This window comes from Chelonoidis abingdonii, chromosome 12 (genome assembly GCF_003597395.2).
Source record: "Chelonoidis abingdonii isolate Lonesome George chromosome 12, CheloAbing_2.0, whole genome shotgun sequence".
NCBI classification, from domain to species: Eukaryota; Metazoa; Chordata; order Testudines; family Testudinidae; genus Chelonoidis; species Chelonoidis abingdonii.
Window position 1 is genome coordinate 5,261,891 of NC_133780.1, and position 17,005 is coordinate 5,278,895.

Genomic DNA, 17,005 nt, shown 5'->3' on the forward strand with positions numbered 1-17,005 from the left:
ATCCTGAATCCTTTGAGGTGGCAGAAGCATCGTCTTGTCCTGTCTATATTCATTCATGTCTCTTCCCCTCCCTTCCTGGGACTAGCTCCATTTCTGGGGCAGATGTCACCCACCTACACGCTGACTGAGATCTGGCAGGAGCTCCCCGTCCCCAGACTTTATGATCCCCTGGGTGTTTGGAAAGGATCTAGAGGCAGAATCCAATTTTTGTGTTGTGGGTCCCTGGTGCTCGTGTTGTCTGTTAGAACTAGGTTATTTCTTCCAAGCATGGAGGCTTTATTATTTTTTAAAATTTATTTTTAAAACCTCTGTTTCTGGCTTCACCCTGTGGTGCCAGTATACTGTGAAACTACACAGAGAGAGAGGACTTAAAAACAGAGGAGTTTCCATGCTTGGAAGATGAGGAGAAATATCCCAGTTTTAATGGATCACGGTGCACCTCTGACCAGGAAAAATTACAGAGAGGTTTAGTAAATGTTCCCTTTCTCAGTCTCCCCAGCAATTGTGTGTTTTCCCCCTCTTTGCTGTTCCCCTCTCATTACTTTCTCCCCAGCACGGGGGATGACTCCTGTCTGGATTCGCTCTCTGTATTCCAGGGGGTGCTGGGATGGTGAAGGAGAAGGAGAATCCACAGCAGGAAGGTGGTGAGAACGTGGGTCTGCAGGGAACAGTATTGGGAAGATCCGAGGAGAATTTTTACCAGAATCATAAGCCAGGAAAAACCTGCGAAAACCAGCGCAGGTCTGAGAGGTTGCTGGGATACAACCCAGGAAAGAAAACGTGTGAACCCATAAATCATGGTGGAGATTGCGAGGACCTCAAGGAAATCACAGCCCAGCAGAGAATCCCCACAGAAGAGAGAAAAAACACATGCACTGAGTGTGGGAAAAGCTTTATGCGGAGATCACACCTTATTTCCCATCAGAGGATCCACACTGGAGAGAAACCCTACAAGTGCCTTGTCTGTGCGAAAGGTTTCAATCAGACCGCAAACCTTATTTCTCATCAGAGGATCCACACAGGGGAAAAACCCTATAAATGTCTTGATTGTGGGAAAGGTTTCAATCAGGGTTCGCATCTTATTAGGCATGAGAGAACCCACACAGGCGAGCAACCTTATAAATGTCTTGACTGTGGGAAAAGCTTCATTCAGAGCTCACATCTTATTAGGCACGAGAGAACCCACACAGGTGAGAAACCCTATAAATGCCTAGACTGTGGGAAAAGCTTTGTTCTGAGCTCAGATCTTATTTCACATCAGAGTAGCCACACGGGAGAAAAACCCTATAAATGCCTGCGCTGTGGAGAAAGTTTTGATTGGAACATGCAGCTTGTTAGACATCAGAAGCACCACACAGGTGAGAAACCCTACAAATGCCTGGATTGCGGGAAAGCATTTAGTGACAGTTCTGCCCTTATTATTCATCAGAGAGTCCACACGGGAGAGAAACCTTATAAATGCCTTGACTGTGGGAGAAGATTCAATCGGAGCGCGCACCTTACTAGACACAAGAGAACCCACACAGGAGATAAACCCTATAAGTGTCCAGACTGTGGGAAAAGCTTCAATCAGAGCACGTACCTCATTTCACATCAGAGAACCCACATGGGAGAGAAACCCTATAAAAGCCTTGAGTGTGGGAAAAGCTTCACTGACAGATCAAGACTCGTTAAACATCACAGAACCCACACAGGAGAAAAACCCTATAAATGCCTCGAGTGTGGGAAAAGATTCAGCTGGAGTTCCAATCTGATTTCACATCAAAGAACTCACACAGGAGAGAGACCATATAAGTGCCTGGACTGTGGGAAAAGGTTTATTGACAATTCTGCCCGTATTAAACATCACAAAATTCATACAGGAGAGAAGCCCTATAAATGCCTCGACTGCGGGAAAAGTTTCAGTCGGAGATCAACCCATGTTCGACATCAGAGAATCCACATGGGAGAGAAACCTTGAATGTTGGAGATGCTTCAGCTGGGGTCAGCTTGTATCAGGCATCAGGAAATCCATACAGGGAACAGACCTCTTAAATATCTTTAACTTGGAAAATGTTTCAAGTGGAATTGACATTGGAGACACCACACAGGAGAGAAATTTTATCAGTTCCAACACTAGGACTGGCTTTAGTTTATTTAAAAAAAAAAAAATCCAATTCCTCTGCAGGTGTCTTTGATTTCATACATGCCAAGTCAGGCTCATGAGGGCTGGAGATTTAAGTATCACAGACCTGGAGGAGAAATTCAAATGAATTCCCCACTCTGTGTGATTGGTCTGAGCTTAAATCCCAGTGTACACATACTGGTGAAGCAGCTTCTGGTATCTTTCCTACCAACCTCCGATTATTTGCAGACAGTAGTTTTGGTTTCTCCTTTCATTAGGATGATGATAAAAGTTTTGTAACTAAGGTGACTGTCTAAGGAGGCTCCAAACAGGGCAGGTATAGAGAGTTCAGAGGAGAACATGGGTAAGTCTGTCCTCCTGATTTTGAATCATCTGAAACAAGCTCCAGGATGTTGATTATTATGAAACTTAGAGTGTCTTGTAGTCCGCGCTGTATTGTGGATTGTTCTCTATTCGTTGAAGCCATTTGGTCACCTAGTAGGATATTAGTTTTGTTTTGCAGGACATCGTGCAGGTTTATTGGGGATGCCAAAAGACAAATGACTGTTTGCTAAAACACTGTCTTATTTTACTGGTACCATTTTATGACCCTTTGCGTGAGATCTTAGTGTTGTTTGAACAATGATTATCATACAGCACCATCAGCACAAACACCAATGGGGCCAGTGTGAGAGTCGCAGGCCGAGAGGCAGAGACTGAAATGGGGAAGGAAGTTCCTGCTGGATCCCTGCAGTGATGGGAGATAGGTCAAGAGAGAGATAAAGGGCTGGGAAACTGCAGGGTTTTCTCTGGAGAGCCAGACAGCCGAGGCTGAGAATTGTTAACTTGCTGCACTGGAGCTGGAGAGAGACAGGAACTAGCCTGTGATCACTGGGTGAAACTGTCCCTGAATCCCAAAGGGCTACAAATGATGCTGCTTGTGGAGTTGCTGGGTCTACCAGTGATTCCTGGGTGAACGAGGCTGAGCAGAGATAGGAAGGAAATTAGGGAAGTCAACAGGCCTGGCCGGCCCTGAGGCCAGCTGACGTCCATCACTGCGACTGGAAGGCAATGGGAGTCTGTAAACCAAGATGGTCACTGCTACCCCCCTCCACAGCATCCTTTATTGGGACGATGGAGGCTCTCTCTGTCACACTCACCACATGCACGCCAAGGACGTCCCTGGGGGATAAACCCCTCAGCCGGGATTGGAGATGCTGCACTGTTCTCCAACTCCCATTAACCCGAGCTCCTTGGCTTTCCTGCTCTCACAGTGTTTGCCTCTGTGACTGAATCCCAGCATCTCTAATGGATCCTCTGCATTTTTCTGCCCACTGTACAACGTTGCTCCGTTGCTGATGCCTGTGGGAGCCAGGAGCAGCACCGTGCTGAGCTGGGGCTGAAATGCCATGTGCTGAGCTGGGCTCTGGGTGTGAGGAGGAGATTTTAGCTTTTATTTCTGGCTTGGAAAGAATAAAGTCAAATTTAGTTTCTCAAACTCCCAGAGTCCTTTGTCTTGAGTCATAAGGAAAAATGGCCTTTAATGGATTCAGAGGCTGTCTGGGAATCTTCTTTGAGCGGGGCCGCCCAGAGATGGGGGCAAGTGGGGCAATTTGCCCCAGGTCCCACGGGGCCCCCACATGAATATAGTATTCTATAGTATTGCAACTTATTTTTTTTATGGAAGGGGCCCCCGAAATTGCTTTGCCCCAGGCCCCCTGAATCCTCTGGGCAGCCCTGTCTTTGAGGCTTTATTTTCCCAACCCTGAGCACCACAGACAGCACATCCCAGCCAGGACCGGCTCTACCATTTTTGCCACCCCCAGGCAAAACAAAAGAAAGAGCCACCCGGACTGTGCCACCCCAAGAACTGACGGAATGCCACCCCTTAGCATGTGCCACCCCAGGCATGTGCTTCCTCCACTGGTGCCTGGAGCCGGCCCTGATCCCGGAGCAGCCAACTCTGCAGGCTCTTCGTGGCTAATAGCCATTGATGGACCTGTCCTCCATGAACTGATCTAATTCCTTTTTGAACCCAGTTATAGTTTTGGCCTTCGCAGCAGCATCCCTGGGCAATGAGACTAATAAAGAAAAAACCAATAGCGTCATTATGGGGTTTACATACAATGACCCTGCATTTTAACTCTGTACCTGTGCTTTTGCAAATGACAACGCTCCCTCTCTTTCTTTGTGTCCAAATTTCCAACAGAGCTTTCTCAATGGTAGCCAATTGTGATGGGCAATGACACCGTGCTGCCCCCTGGATCGGGAGATGGAGAAAGGTGAAAGCTGGCAAGTTGCGACAGGCGTACCTCCATCTGTCACAAATTGCTACCCCTGGATCAGATGTGACAGGCGCACCCCCCCCCCCGCACATTGTCACAGAGCAGCAGAAAAGAACACCCAGTAGATGTCAGTAACTGTGACTGGTACCGAATTGTGATGGTAGCCATCTGTAAAGTTACACTGTCCTCCATCTGAGCAACAGCTCCCTGGAGACAACAGCTAATAAGCCCCTTCCCCGCACACTCACTTTGCTCCACCCCATCAAGCAGGAGGGATTGGGGAGAGATATCTCCGTGGTTTGAACATTGGCCTGCTAAACCTAGGTTTGTGAGTTCAATCCTTGAGGGGGTCATTTAGGGATCTGGGCAAAAATCTGTCTGGGGATTGGGCCTGCTTTGAGCAGGGGGTTGGACTCGATACTTCCTGAGGTTCCTTCAAACCCTGAGATTCTCTGAGACCCAGCAGGGACAGAGTCAGCAGTGCCTCCTCTCTGCCCTTTAACTGTAGAAACCTGCAGCGCGAGTCCCACCCATGACACTGAGATCCATGCCCCCTCACTCAGGTTAAACTGCCCCAGGCCCCTGAGCAGCTGGCTGGGGATTTGAGTGGGAACGATCAGCTCAGTGTGACTGATTCATCCCTGCCCCTTGCTGGGCTGTGTCAGGAGTGAATTTTCACATCCCTCTTCCCAGCTGGGGACTGCCTGGAATATGTGTGTGTGTTGCAAGTCCCATGGGCCAGATCCTCCCCTCTGATTCCCACCAGCTGAAGATCTGGCCCCACGGGTTCCAATGGACGAGCTAGGGATGTGGCTTGGGTTATGTCTACACTGAGATTAAAAAAACCCTGTGGCCTTGAGTGTGAGCCTGGGTTATCTCACTACAGGGCTAAAATGAACTGCATAGACATTTGGTCTTGGACTGGAGCCTGAGATCTGAGACCCTCCCCCATGGGGCTCCAACCCCAGCCTGAACATCTACACTGCAATTTTATAGCTCCACAGACTGATCCCTGTGCAGTCCAACCAGCTGAGCCAGGCCTGGCCATGCTAGGGGTCTTTCATTGCAGTGTGGACCCTATTGTTTGTACAAACATACAGTGCATCTCTGTGCAAGAGTTTTAGGGTGACCAGATGTCCCGATTTTATAGGGACAGTCCCAGTATTTGGGGCTTTTTCTTATATATGCACCTATAACCCCCCACCCCGTCGAGATGTTTCACTTGCTATCTGGTCACCCTAAAGAGTTTGTCCTACCTGGTTTGGGGCGACTTCATTGTCAGCCAGGGCCACGCAAAGTGGAATAAAAACCAACCCAGAAAGGTAAACGGCCCCGCTGGCGTAATGAGGCCTGGGGTCACTCACACAATATTACGTATAATTCTATTATGCTCCCTTTCTGCCCGCACCTCAGCGTTACTCGCTGGTGAAAGCCAGGCCAGAGCTCTTTTCACAAGGCAGGACACAGTTAAACTTCAGGGCTGTTGTATGTGTTACCTGAAATTGGGCCAGCTAGTAAGCTTAGGGAGGACTAATGACCCACCAGAATCTGGCAGAAAGCAGCACGTTTATTATACTGATAGCTAAGCTCAAAAGAAGGTGTGTGTGGGGGGTATAACACTCACACTCGCATACTCACGCTCCCAGGACAGGCACGGCACTGGAGATGTCAGGATCCTTCAAGGTAAGTGTCCCACAGCGCAGCGATGGATGGTGCGATGAAGGTATGTTTTTCTGAGGCACGATGCAATGCAACACAGCAAACCACTGGCCAGGCGGTCCGGGTGAAGGGCCTTCATGAGAGATACAAGCTGAGCACATGGCCCCTTCCCATTTTAAGGACCTGCTTCTCATGGCCTGCTACTAGGGATGACTTGGTTGGTCACACTTCACCTCAGGCTGTGTCCATGCAGTGTCCATGCATTGGGGGTGTGATCGCTGCCTAATTAGAGTCCCAGACACCTTGTCTACCTTGGAGCTGTTCTGATCTTCCAGCTGTTTAAACAGCTCATCCCACAAGCATTCCAGGAGGGAGAGGTGGGGGAAAGCCACATCACAGGTATTCAAAGAGGGATGTGGGGGTGGGAGAGTTTAACAGACCTTTTGAGCATACAGGTTATACAGAGCATACAGATCACTGCTGCTCCTACAACAGTATGTATCTAAAACCTTGTTAAGTAGGTGGTAACATTGCCCAGTCGGCTTGGAAGAGAGAGTCCCACAGGGTGCCCTGGGAAAAACAGACATCTCAGGCACACAGAAATTATTATAAAGAGGACAACCCATTGTAGACAGGATTTGGAATCCTGTGAATATCATTTAAAGAAAAGCTGTTGGGCAGCAAATCTACAGGCGTTCCGTATACAGACGTCGCCATTTTGTTGCTGTTACAGATGTTCAAATATAAGGTTCCCACACGATATCTACCTTCCTGACCTCGAGCACGCACATCAAAACACGGTCCCCTCTGATGGTCTCGCAGAGATGATTTCTCAGTCATTGTAGTGTGGCCACTGTATGTGCTGTGTGTGTCTCATTGATTCACAGACTTTAAGATCAGAAGGGACCCTCATGATCATCTAGTCTGACCTCCCACACTTTGGCTTTCTGGACTCAAGTCCCCTGGACCCTTCACAGCTTGAGAAGAACGACAGCGTCTCAGCCCTTTCAAAATGCTTCTGAACCCCTTGACAATCTGGGGATCTCCACAGAAAGCAGCATTCCAGACCATGGGTTGATAACAGACTGGTTCTCACTGGCTGGTCAAACTGTATCTAAAGTGGTACAGTTATTTAGGTTCAGCAGATGAAGCATCTGTTCCCTGGATCTCTATAAGACTTTCATTCTAGAACAGGGGTAGGCAAACTATGGCTCAGGAGCTGCATCCAGCCCTTCAGACATTTTAATCTGGCCCTCAAGCTCCTCTGGGGAGCAGGGTCGGGGGCTTGCCCTGCTCTGTGCGTACTGTGGCTCCACGCAGCTCCCAGCAGTGGCGTGTCCCCTCTCTGGCTCCTACATATAGGGCCAGTTAAGTGGCACAGCACGCTGCCCCCAACCCAAGCACTGCCCCCGCAGCTCACATTGGCCGGGAACCATGGCCAATGGGAGCTGCAGGGACAGTGCCTTTGGACAGGGCAGCATGCAGAACTGCCTGGCTGCGCCTCTGCGTAAGAGCTGGAGTGGGGACATGCCGCTGCTTCTGGGAGCTACTTGAGGTAAGCACTGCTTGGAGCTTGCAGCCCTGACCCCCTCCCACACCCCAACTCCCTGCCCCAGCCCTGATCCCCCTCCTGCCCTCCAAACCCCTTGGTCCCAGCCCAGAGCACCCTCCTGAACCCCAAACCCTCATCCCCAGCCAGAACCCTCACCCACTCCTGCACCCGAACCCCCAATTTTCTGAGCATTCATGGCCCACCATACAATTTCCATACCCAGGTGAGGCCCTCAGGCCAAAATTTTTGCCCACCTCTGCTTTAGAACACTGTCTTCTCCCCATATGAAGTGGCTATTAATGTACTGGAGGGCTTTGCTAGGAAGCGAAGCTGGAACAGCACTCTGCACAGGAGCTGGGACTCCACCCCGCAGCAGGGCTGTTTCACCCCTTTATTTAAAACATTGCCCCGGCCTCCTGATTGATTCAGCTCTGGGATGGTGACTGGGGAGACCGGACTGGCATGGGTGGCGGTGCATATAATAGGTTGGAGAAGGCTGTGTAACCCCAAACAGCCCCGAGGCACCCCTCCTCCCCATGCTTGCTGCTAGTTGGCCCTAGCCTAGGCAGGCTGCTCCTCTCCCGGGAAGCTTGCTGAGGCTGGGACTTGGGGTGGCTGGGCCCCCCCAGTGCCCTGCAACTGGGGGTGGGCGCATGGGCTTCGGCGGGGGAAGGGGGATGGGAAGGGAAGGGCCTCAGGCAGAAGGGGTGGGCCAGGACAGGGGCTAGCCTCCCCGAACCTGTGATTCACCCAGCACCCATGAGGAAAAGCAGTTCTGGTGCGGATGTTGACCAGCCAGGCTCCCAGCACGCCTGTTCTCAGCTCCTCCTCCAGAGGGTTGGGCCTTCCCCAGATGCTGGATCACATGCAGATCAGAGAGAGGGCTTGGACATGCACTGGAGGGGCAAGGACACCCAGATCTCAGCACATACATGGAAGGAGATTATATGGGGCTGAGAGGTGCCCCTCTCTTGCAATGTCCCAGTGCCACGCCTCTCTCCTCCCACTTCCCTCAACCCCATCCCACTGTCCTTAGCCCCGTAACCTCTGTCCCTTCCCCTACTACTATTCCCCATTCCCGCCGCCCCTTCTGCAGCCCCAAACCCCTCTCTCCATTTCCTCCCACTCCTTTGCTCCCCAATTCCCAATATTTAAAAAGTCACAGGATTATAGCAGCAAATTTCCGCAATGGCCAGTGATGGGACACTGGATGGGGAGGGCTCTGAGTCACTACAGAGAATTCTTTCCCAGGTATCAGGCCAGTGGGTCTTCCAACATGGTCTTGCCGACTTAGCGCTATCTTCACCAGGGATTAGGTCAATATACCTGCGTCGCTCCGGAGGGTGGATTTTTCACACCCCTGAGCAACAGTTGTGCCGCTGTCAGTTTGTAGAGTGGACCTGACCTTAAGAAGCAGGGGCAACTCCAGGCCTCAGCACGCCAAGCGCGTGCTTGGGGTGGCAAGCCGTGGGGGGTTCTCTGCGTCGCCGTGAGGGCAGCAGGCAAGCTGCCTTCGGCGGCTTGCCTGTGGAGGGTCCACTGGTCCCGCGGCTTCGGCAGACCTCCCGCAGGCAAGCCGCAGAAGGCAGCCTGCCTGCCGTGCTTGGGGTGGCAAAATGCCTAGAGCCGCCCCTGTTAGGGAGGAAAAATCAAATGCGCAGATACAAAATGGGGAATACCTGGCAAGGTCTGAGCTACATGGGGACTTTGCTTGGTTGAACTACATTGCTCAGGGGTTGGATTTTTCACAGCCTGCCCTGAGGGAGGTAGCTGGGTCGACCCAACTTTTGAGCGTAGACCAGGCCGTATTCTATTTCACCCCCATTCTTCCTGAGCAGCAGCTAGACTCTCTGCTGAAGCATAGGTCAGAGTCCCGTCTCTTCTGCACATTAGAAGGGGTTACACAGAGTTCAACTTCAGGGCGATTGTATGTGTGTAAACCCCTGACAAGCAGGTGTCCGTGCAGCCCAGTAGCCAGGTGACAGGATAGGGTAGGGTGACCAGATGTCCCGATTTTATAGGGACAGTCCCGATTTTTGGGTCTTTTTCTTATATAGGCTCCTATTACGCCCCCCCTCGCTCCGGTCCCGATTTTTCACACTTGCTGTCTGGACACCCTAGGATAGGGACAGTGCAGGGAACCTGGAAATCACCCAGCAACAAAGCCTTACTGTAGGGAATGTAATTCACTCTCCTTCCCAGCTTCCTCTCTGGGTCCTACACCACCCCCTGGGGCAGTGTGGCCCAGCACGGGGGCGGGATCTTGCACAGACGCCTGTCAGTGGGGGTGGAAAGGAAGAGCCCGAAGGATCCCTGGGAGGGGGAGAAGAGGGATTTCTATGGGGTCCGGCATTGTCCTCAAATCCGACGGGGGTGCGGGGGTGGCGGGGTCCTGCCCCCCAAGCGAACCTTTCTCAGTGACCCAGGCGGTGGGTGGGATTCGCTAGAGGGCAGAGAGCAGGGATTTCGGGCGGCCCCCCCGGCTGAGCGGGGTGTGGGGCGGGGGGTCCGTAGCTGCTGCCCCCATAGGGCCCTGGTTCGTGCTGGGAGGGGGCGGGCTGCGCTCGCTCTGCCTCTGTTTGTCTTCCTGGGTCAGATCCTCCATTGTGCGCCGGGAGCCCGGGCTGAGCCGCTGCCGCTCCCCGGCGGGGTCCGTGCGGGGCGAGCCCGGCACTAACCCCCCTCCCCGCCCCGGGCTCTGCCCGCCCCAGCCCCGAGCCGCAGCCTGCAGGTGAGGGGGGCCCCGGGGGAAGGGCCGGGGCCGGGCAGGAAAGTGACTCTGCACAAGCGGCCCCAGATCTCACCTCCCCCGGCAGCTGCTCCCTGGCTGGGAAGCGCCTGGCGGAGGGACCGGAGCTGCGGCCCCAGCAGCGAGTCGCCGCCCGGGCTCTGCCCAGGATCTGCTCCCGGGGCCGGCGGGGGGTTCAAGCGGGCAGGGGGAGAGCGGCTGGAGGGGGGCATGGGCGGGCCCCAGGGGGGTTCCCTCTTGTGTCCCTGGGGCTGGGTTGTCGGGGGAGGGGGGTGAGAAATACACGGCCTTGGTAGGGGCTTGAGCTAATCACCTGAGTATGTTCAGAAGACGCCTATTGGGATCCGGGGTGGAAATTCCCCCATTTCTGGAACTGGAACCCCCGCCCCCCCCGGGCAGGACTGGGAAACCTGCCTGGACTCCCAGTGCTGGAGCTCCCCCTCCCCCCCCCCGACAGAGGCTGCTGTTTGGAATACAAAGGGGGCACCCAGCGGTGAGGCCTCATCCCCTCACTCCCAGCTGCTGGGAATGGGGAGGGGGTTGGGATTCCTGTCCCTGGACCCTGCTGAGGGGCTCCATCTCCTGTGCCAGCCTGTGGCTAGCAGGTGTGTGATATACGGGAAGGCCCCTGCCCCCTCCCCCGGCTGGGAGGGAGAAGGAGCTTCCACCTTCTCCACACCCTGAAGTCTCCTGGCTGCTCCGAACAAGGTGGGGGTGGGATTCTGCTCCTCTGTCTCCACCAGACCTTTAATATTATCAGCCCTCCTCCCCTGGGACTAGTGGGATTGTGGTTGAGGCAGCAGGTGCTGAGTGAGGGACTCTTGTTGTCCCAGATGCCTGTGAGCTTCGAGGAGGTGGCTGTGTATTTCACTCAGAGGCAGGGGGCTCTGCTGGACCCCGCTCAGAGAGCCCTCTACAGGGACATCATGCAGGAGAACTACGAGATGGTGACCTCGCTGGGTAAGGGATTCCTGTGCCCTTGGTTATTGGAAACCTGGAGGGAGAGAAAGTTGGAGGAAGGGGTGGCTGTGATGTTTTCAGTTGGGTTTCTCAGGTTCTTCCTTCGTCATGTAGGTTACATCTACACCGCAACTGGGAGGTGGGATTCCCAGCTCAGGTAGATGTACATGCAACAGTTTTCCAAAAACAATGCCTAAAAATAGCAGCACAGATAGTGGCTAGCGCTAGCCGCCTGACTACATGCCCAGAGGCATGATTGTAGTCAGGGAGGTAGTCCAAACCGCAGCCGGTGCTGCTGTGGCCATACTGCTATTTTTAGATGCTGCTGCTTGTCCATCTACCAAGCTGGAAATTACACCCCCCAGCAGCTGTGCAGACAGACCCTGCGATTTCAGAGGAATGACCCCATAGTCCCCACAACTCATTTAAGACACACTTTGATCTCCACTCCCCCAGCCATGGGACTGAGGAGTCAGAAACACAAAGGAGATGTTAATTCATCTCCATCCCTGCATCTGTTGAGGTGGCAGAAGCATTGTATTTTCCTGTCTGTATTTATTCATGTCTCTTCCCTTCCCTTCCTGGGACTAGCTCCATCCATGGGGCAGATGTCACCCACCCACGCTGACTGAGATCTGGGATGAGCTCCCCGCCCCCAGACTTTACTTCCCCCGGGGTCTTTCGAAGGGATCTGGAGGCAGAATGAAATTTCTCCATTGTTGGTCCCCGGTGCTCTGTGTTGTCTAGATTATTTCTTCCAAATGGAGGCTCTATTTAAAAAAAAAAAATTTTTTTTTGAAAACTGTTTCTGGCTTCACCCTGTGGTGCCATTGTTCTACGTGGTGCAATACATTGTGAAATTAGAGTGAGAGAGAGGGTTTAAAAGAGGTGCCTCCATGCTTGGAGGATGAGCAGGAATATCCCAGTTCTAGTGGATCATGGAGCACCAGGGACACACTTCAGAGAAGGAAAAATTAGAGAGGGGTTAGTAAATGTTCCCTTTCTCGTCTCCACAGTGGTTGTGTTGTTTTTCCTCTCTTTGCTGTTCCCCTTTCATTCCTTTCCCCCCGGCACGGGGGATGACTCCTGTCCGGATTCTCTCTGTGTATTCCAGAGGGTGCTGGGATGGTGAATGAGGAGGAGAATCCACAGCGGGAAGGTGTTGAGGATGTGGATCTGCAGGGAACAGTATTGGGAAGATCCAAAGGGGATTTTTATGAGAATCGTAAACCAGGAAAAGCCTGTGGAAATCAGTGCAGGTCAGAGATGCTGCTGGGATATGACCCAGGGAAGAAAACATGTGAACCCATAAATGATGGCGGAGATTGCAAGGACCTCAAGGAAACCACAGCCCAGGAGAGTATTCCCGCAGAAGAGAGAAAAAACACATGTACTGAGTGTGGGAAAAGCTTCAGTCGAAGTTCACATCTTATTTCCCATCAGAGGGTCCACACTGGAGAGAAACCCTACAAGTGTCTAGTCTGTGGGAAAGGTTTCAATCAGAGCTCAAATCTTATTTCCCATCAGAGGATCCACACGGGAGAGAAACCCTATAAGTGCCTTAATTGTGGGAAAGGTTTCAATCAAAGTTGCCATCTTATTAGGCATGAGAGAACCCACACAGGTGAGAAACCCTATAAATGCCTGGAGTGCGGGAAAACCTTCATTCAGAGTTCAGATCTTATTTCACATCAGAGAACCCACACGGGAGAAAGACCCTTTAAATGCCTGGACTGTGGGGAAAGTTTTGATTGGAACATGCAGCTTGTTAGACATCACATGCATCACACGGGAGAGAAACCCTACAAATGCTTGGATTGTGGGAAGGGTTTTAGTGACAGTTCAGCCCTTATTACTCACCAGCGACTGCACACGGGAGAGAGACCCTATAAATGCATCGATTGTGGCAGAAGATTCAATCGGAGCTCACATCTGACTCGACACAAGAGAACCCATTCTGGAGACAAACCCTATAAATGCCTGGAGTGTGGGAAAAGTTTCAGTCAGAGCTCATACCTTATTTCACATCAGCGAACACATACAGGAGAGAAACCCTATAAATGCCTCGAGTGTGGGAAAAGATTCAGTTGGAGCTCAGATCTGATTTCACATCAAAGAACTCACACAGGAGAGAGACCCTATAAGTGCCTGGACTGTGGGAAAAGTTTTAGTGACAACTCAGCCCTTATTAAACATCAGAGAATCCATACTGGAGAGAGACCCTATAAATGCCTCAATTGTGGGAAAACTTTCAATCAGAGCTCCACCCATATTCGACATCAGAGAATCCACACAGGAGAAAAACCTTGAATGTGGGAGAAGCTTCAGTTGGGGTCAGCGCGTATGGGGCATTAGCGAATCCATATAGGGAAAAGACCTCTTAAATACCTTATGCATGGAAAATGTTTCAAGTGGAACTGACACTGGAGACTCCACACAGAAGAGAAATTTTATCAATTCCATCACTAGGAATGGCCATAGTTTATTAAAAAAGAATCCAATTCCCCTGCACACGTCTTTGATGTCTTTCACGCTAAGTCAGACTCATGAGGGCTGGAGATGAGTGTCTCACACCTGGAGGGGGGATTTGTATAAATCCCAAACGCAGCCTGATACTTCTGATCTTCGTTCCCTGGTTCCATCTATGGGTAAAGCTGCTTCTGGGCTGTTTCCTACCCAGCTCAGATTGCAGAAGAGAATTTGGGTTTTCTCCTTACATTAGGATGATGATAAAACTTTTTTGTAAATAATGTGATCATATAAGAAGGCTCCAAATGAGGCAGGTTTAGGGGAAACCAGGAGTAAATCTTTTCTCCTGAGTTTGAGTCAAAAGAGACATGCTCTGGGACGTCACTTTCCACGAACCTAACCGTATTGTACAGCCTGGTCTGTATTGTGGGTTGTTCCCTCTTTGCTGAAGGCCTTTTGGTCACATGGAATCATAGAATGTAAGGTCAGAAGGGATCACAGGCCACCAGCCCCACCCAGCATCCACACACTAAGCCCTACAATGGAAATGAAATACTTCTTGTCTTTGAATGTTAATTTAGTTTGATGTGATGAAAAGTAAGTTTACCGGGGACTTTACAAGACAAATGACCCTTTGCCAGAAGAGGCCTTTATAAATTTTATTTGGCCTTTTCCCCCACCCAATGCCATGAGATATCTGTGGTGTTTGAACAATTATAATTCTAAATAACCACCATAAACAAACACCAATGGGCGAGTGGGAGAGTTGCAGTCTGAGAGGCAGAGACTGAAATGGGGATGGAGGTCACTGCCTGATCCCTGCAATGAGGTGAGATCCTGTCAGGAACGGGGAGAGTGTAGGAAGTGGGAGATGCAAACCTGGGAAACTGCAGGGTTTTCTCTTGAGAGCCAGACAGCCGACGCTGAGAACTGTGAACTTGCTGCACTGGGGCCTGAGAGAGACAGGGGCTGTCCTACAAATGTTGGGTGAAGCCCTCCTGGAATAGTAAAGGGCTACATAAAGGATCAGGCTGATTATTATGAATCATGTTCATTATGGTAGGGCTTAAGGGCCCACTAAGAAAGGGTCTTCCTTGTGCTAGGCACTGTGCAAACAGAGGAGCAGATCACAGCCAAGAAGGAAGCCAGGGAACTAATCCACAGACCTCTGCAGCCCTGAAGCCAGGCCGACCCCCATCACCAAGGCCAAAGTGAATCAAAGAGCCTGACAGCCCAGCTGTCAGCCCTCACCCACCTATCACTATCTCCCGTGTAGGGATGCCACAGACTCTCTCTGCCTCACTCACTCTTCACGTGCCAGGGACATCCATGGAGGGGGGATAAAACCCTCTGTTGGGATTGGAGCTGCTGCTCCTGCTCTAAACTCCTGCTGATCTCTGGCTCATATTAACCTGAGCTTCCTGCTCTCAGAGCATTTGCTCCCTTGGCTGGATCCTGGCACCCTGTGGATTCACTGCACTTTTCTACCCATTGTCAAATGTTGCTCTTTTGCCAGTGGCTGGGGGAGTTGGGAGCAGAGGTGCTGGATTGATAACAAGAGCTGTGAACTAGAGTGAGAAGGTTGGATGAGGTTTGACAAGAACCAATAGCTGGAGATTAAAGCCAGACAAATTCTAATTAGTAACAAGGCACCATTTTTTAACAATTATAGAATATCTCAGGGTCGGAAGGGACCTCAAGAGGTCATCTAGTCCAACCCCTTGCTCAAAGCAGGACCAATCCCCAAACAGACTTTTGCCACAGATCCCTAAATAGCCCCTTCAAGGATTGAACTCACAACTCTGGGTCTAAGATACTCAAACCACTGAGCTGTCCCTCCCCCCATCACAATGAGGGTGATCAACCTTTGGGACAAACCACCAAGGGAAGCAGCAGGTTCTCCATTACGTCATGTCCTCAGATTGACCGGCTGCCTTCTCTTGAAGATTTGCTTTAGTTAAACACAGTAAAGGAATAAATGGTTAACATTTCTCTCATCTGTATTACACAGGTGTTCAAAGAATCGATGTGCCTAAATGATTAGTGTAGTCCTAAAATATTTGATACTGGTTTGGATTTGCAGTAATACTTACTTCGGTTTTCCCCTTGTAATATATTTTTGGGGGGGGAGCTTGGAAGAGTTAGATTTTTATCAGTAAATGTTGATAAACATTGATTTAACGGCACACACACACAAGCACACCAACAAAAAATAGTTCCATACCTGATCATTGAAATGTACAGCCAGGCAAAGTAAGAAACCTGCCACCTGAGAACTTCTTAGAATTTGATTTAAGGAGATTTACTTGGTATATTTTGACACGTGATGTTGAGAATTTGTGTGTAACGGTTATAAAGCTTTAGCATTTTAAATCTCAACATCTACTGTCATTAAAGGATTATTGTCTGGCCCTGCCCATTGTCTGACACCCCCTATAATTTCCCACAACAGTGACAATTTAAATAAAGTAAAATAGTGCTTAAAATGCAAAATTTTGTGCAACTGGGAACACTGACATTGGTAAAAAATAATAAAAAATGATTTAAAATAAATGTTATCCAGCAAAATTATTTAAAAAAATCAAATTCCTCCAAGCATATCTATTTATATACCCCTCCTCCTCTCTGCTCTAATTTTTTTAACGAATTCCCCCGTTCAGCAAAGACGAGAGCATATGCTTCTCATCAATTACTTCATTAGTCATTTGGATGTTCATTTTACTACTGACTTGCTTATATTTCTGGACTGGCTATCTTACTTTCATGGTCCACTTGTCAGTTATGTTTCCATGAGCACGTTTCCATAATATTAATAGCTTTCCAAGCCAGAAGGGACCATTAGATCATCTGGTCTGATCTGTAACAGAGGCCAAAGAGTGTCATCCAGTTTTACCTCTTTATCGAGCCCAGTCTCTTGTATTTGTCTGAAGAATAATGTCCAGTCGTGATCTGAAGACTGCTTGCTCCACTGATTAAATTTCTCACTGTTGCAAGTTTGTGCCTTGTTTCTCAACTAAATCTCTCTGGCTGGAGCTGCCAGACAGTTGTTCTTGTTATTCCTTTCACAGCTAGATTTAAAATCCCTTCAGGACCCAGTACTTGTATATCACAAACACGTCCCCTCTCAGTTGTCCATTTGATAAAGGGGTCCTCAAACTTCAGTGCACCATGATCCCCTTCTGACAACAAAAATTATTACACGACTCCAGGAGGGGAGACCGAAGCCT

The 17,005-nt window shown here is 50.3% G+C and overlaps 2 protein-coding genes across 2 annotated transcripts in view; both read left to right on the top strand.

Annotated features, from left to right (window-relative positions):
• LOC116836528 (uncharacterized) overlaps positions 1 to 3,602 on the top strand; it is a 46,533-nt gene extending 42,931 nt beyond the window's left edge. Inside the window, 1 exon segment of the mRNA XM_075071695.1 lies at positions 867 to 3,602. Within this exon segment, the coding sequence (XP_074927796.1) occupies positions 867 to 1,960 (1,094 nt within the window). The 3' untranslated portion in view covers positions 1,961 to 3,602.
• A 6,599-nt stretch (positions 3,603 to 10,201) lies between these two features.
• Positions 10,202 to 16,771, top strand: LOC116836439 (uncharacterized). Its single transcript, XM_032800031.2, has 3 exons — positions 10,202 to 10,331; positions 11,183 to 11,309; positions 12,424 to 16,771. Exons 2-3 carry the CDS (start codon positions 11,183 to 11,185, stop codon positions 13,617 to 13,619), a joined length of 1,323 nt encoding a protein of 440 aa, XP_032655922.2. The 5' UTR covers positions 10,202 to 10,331; the 3' UTR covers positions 13,620 to 16,771.
• The last annotated feature ends 234 nt before the right edge of the window (positions 16,772 to 17,005 follow it).